At 46.7% G+C, this 2,500-nt stretch overlaps 1 protein-coding gene across 1 annotated transcript in view; it reads left to right on the forward strand.

Moving 5' to 3' along the window:
* Positions 1-2,500, forward strand: part of LOC143295963 (astacin-like metalloendopeptidase) — an 11,319-nt gene that overhangs the window by 7,174 nt on the left and 1,645 nt on the right. Inside the window, exons 3-5 of the mRNA XM_076607671.1 lie at positions 14-141; positions 536-738; positions 1,910-2,500. The exon at positions 1,910-2,500 is cut by the window's right edge and continues 1,645 nt beyond it. Of these exons, the coding sequence (XP_076463786.1) occupies positions 14-141; positions 536-738; positions 1,910-1,954 (376 nt within the window). The 3' untranslated portion in view covers positions 1,955-2,500. The remainder of the gene's footprint in view (positions 1-13; positions 142-535; positions 739-1,909) is intronic.

A 2,500-nucleotide genomic window follows, 5' to 3' on the forward strand; every position in this document is an offset into this window, starting at 1 on the left:
TCTGCGCAACCAGCAACAAGGAATGTGTCTGGAGAATCAGAGCAGAGAGCTGGCGTTTCACGGTGCGTCTGTACGTGGCTGACATCAGTCTGGAAAACGATCATGACTGTACCTTCGACAGCCTGTCTTTTTATGACGGAGGTAATGAAATCATGGTTCTCTTCGAATTACATAATTATGGAGCGTTCCCGTGTGGTATGTATACCGAAGTGATGGGTCACGACTGTCACGGGATTGATGATCACAGTACATGGGTACGACACCGTTCCTGTCAATTGTGTGTGATGTCTTTTTCTCCAAGTTTGGTCATGGGAAGGAAAGATGCAAGATGATTTATCTACCACGTGTGGAAGAGAAAGGAAAGTCTGGTTGTTTGTTGTTCGGCGTTCAATCCGGATGTGTTCCCTGAATGATAGAAAAGAAACCAACACTTGTGAACGTCAGAACGCACGATCCTTAAATGGTAATTGCTCTTTTTGCGTTTTAGGCTCTTCATCTTTGTGTTGTATTTAACTGTTCCTGTATTTTTCCCCAGGTCTGGCAAGCAATGACAATCTTCTTGCAAAACTATGCGGAAACAGTGGCTTGAACAGCTATTTCTACAGTTCTGGTCGGGAGATCCTTGTTAAGTTCAAGTCTGATTCATCAGATACTTGCAGAGGATTCAGACTATTGTATAAATCCGGCGTTTCACAACGGTACCCACAACCACCACCACTACAACTTCTGATCACTACTGTGAGTGATAGTTTTATTTCAGAGCTTTGACCTTTGTGTCCCTGACACATCCGGAAATATTGTAGAAGTTAATTCCCATTCTTTGCAGTTTATGCGCGTGTAGAAACGTGAAAACCGTTTTGATTAGACGGATTTTGATGCCAGACTAATGCCGTGCACAGGGCTGGATGAGTTGATGAAGTGTGAATGTTGCAACACATAGACCATGACAGTGACGACAGTAACAATTAAAATGATGGCACTGATGATAATGACAGCGACGACATACTGGTGACAGTGATGGTAATGACAAAGACAAATACGATAAATGAGACACGGCAGAAACAAATACATAACTTACGAGGACGGGTGGTAGTTTCCACATGCCTGAAAGCTCCGAACTGTTAGGACAGAGGTGTCTCTAGGTCTCTGACTGTTGGGGATTTTATTTCCCTGACAGCTGGTTTTTGAACAGGAGATAAAACTGTTTTTCATAACAAGGCATAACAGAAATTAATGTCTCCCTGTCCTAGAATTCCATTAGTCCCCCATTGGCTGTCTTGATAATAATGATGAAGATATTTATATAGTGCTGAATCTTGTGCAGAGACAAATCAAAACGCTTTCATACCAGTCATTCACACGCAAGCATAACTCTAAAACTGGAGAAACTGAAGACAAGGAAGAGGTAGGGAAAGGAGGCTATTTTTGGGAAAGGTGGGTTTCAAGGCCAGACTTGAAAGAGCTGAGTGTCGAGCTTTGATGGAGCGAAAGGGGAAGTTCATTCCAACTGCAAGGTCCACAGACAGAGAAAGAACGGCGGCCAACAGTGGAGTGTTTGAATCTGGGTATGCGTAAACAGAGTGGATCCGAAGCTGATCGCAGAGAGCGAGATGGAGTGTAGAGGTTGTTCTAACACATTCTTCAATCTTCCTTCCCGCTCTCTCCCTGCAACTTTACGCATTCCTTCCGCAAAAAAAGGAATGAAAGATGTATATATATATATATATAATTGTGTGTGTGTGTGTGTGTGTGTGTGTGTGTGTGTGTGTGCTGTACGCAAGTACTCGTGTTTAACAACGTTTTCTTCAAATGCTTTGCCGGGGTATGATATAAGGCTTCCTCCGGCGCTGGCAGATTAATAATTTCTTTTCCCCGTGACAACATTGTGTGATGATTCCATTGATTACAGGGCCGTCAGGTGACGACAGCAAAGAATCATTTCCCACATTGCTAGTGGTGGGCACCGTCGCGTTCATGCTTGTCACCATCCTTGTCATAATCTGTCAGTATGGGAAATGCAAGCACCAAGCTAGCGGCCACACCACTGCTGCACCCAGGGTGACGTCGCCCACGGCCGTGACCTCTGTCCCTCGGGCTGGGGCCAACAACAACAGGAGCAGAAGCAGCAGAAGTCAGCAGCAAGGTGAGTACATCCTGCCAGCCAACCAACCCTCCACCAGGCCCGCTGGAGTAGTAGCAGGGAGGGGTCACACCAACGCGGCATATTCCCCCGCCGCCGTGGAGCCGCTGCCTGACTTTTTTCAGCCGCTTCCTTCGCTTTCGTGCAGCGTTCCACCGCTGCCTGATGTCACCATCCCCAGGCAGACAGCGGACGTGGCCGTGTCCCCGCCTTCCTACAACGAGGTCATGATGATGGAGGAGGGGACACAACCTCCAAGTTATGAGGAAGTGGGTGGTGTCGATACGCTTGTCATGACCTCATCCGATGACGCTGCTGTCAGGAATAACTCTTCGCGTCATGATGACTGAGCTGACGTTG

The sequence above is a fragment of the Babylonia areolata genome, chromosome 21 (assembly GCF_041734735.1).
Source record: "Babylonia areolata isolate BAREFJ2019XMU chromosome 21, ASM4173473v1, whole genome shotgun sequence".
In the NCBI taxonomy this organism is placed as follows: Eukaryota; Metazoa; Mollusca; class Gastropoda; order Neogastropoda; family Buccinidae; genus Babylonia; species Babylonia areolata.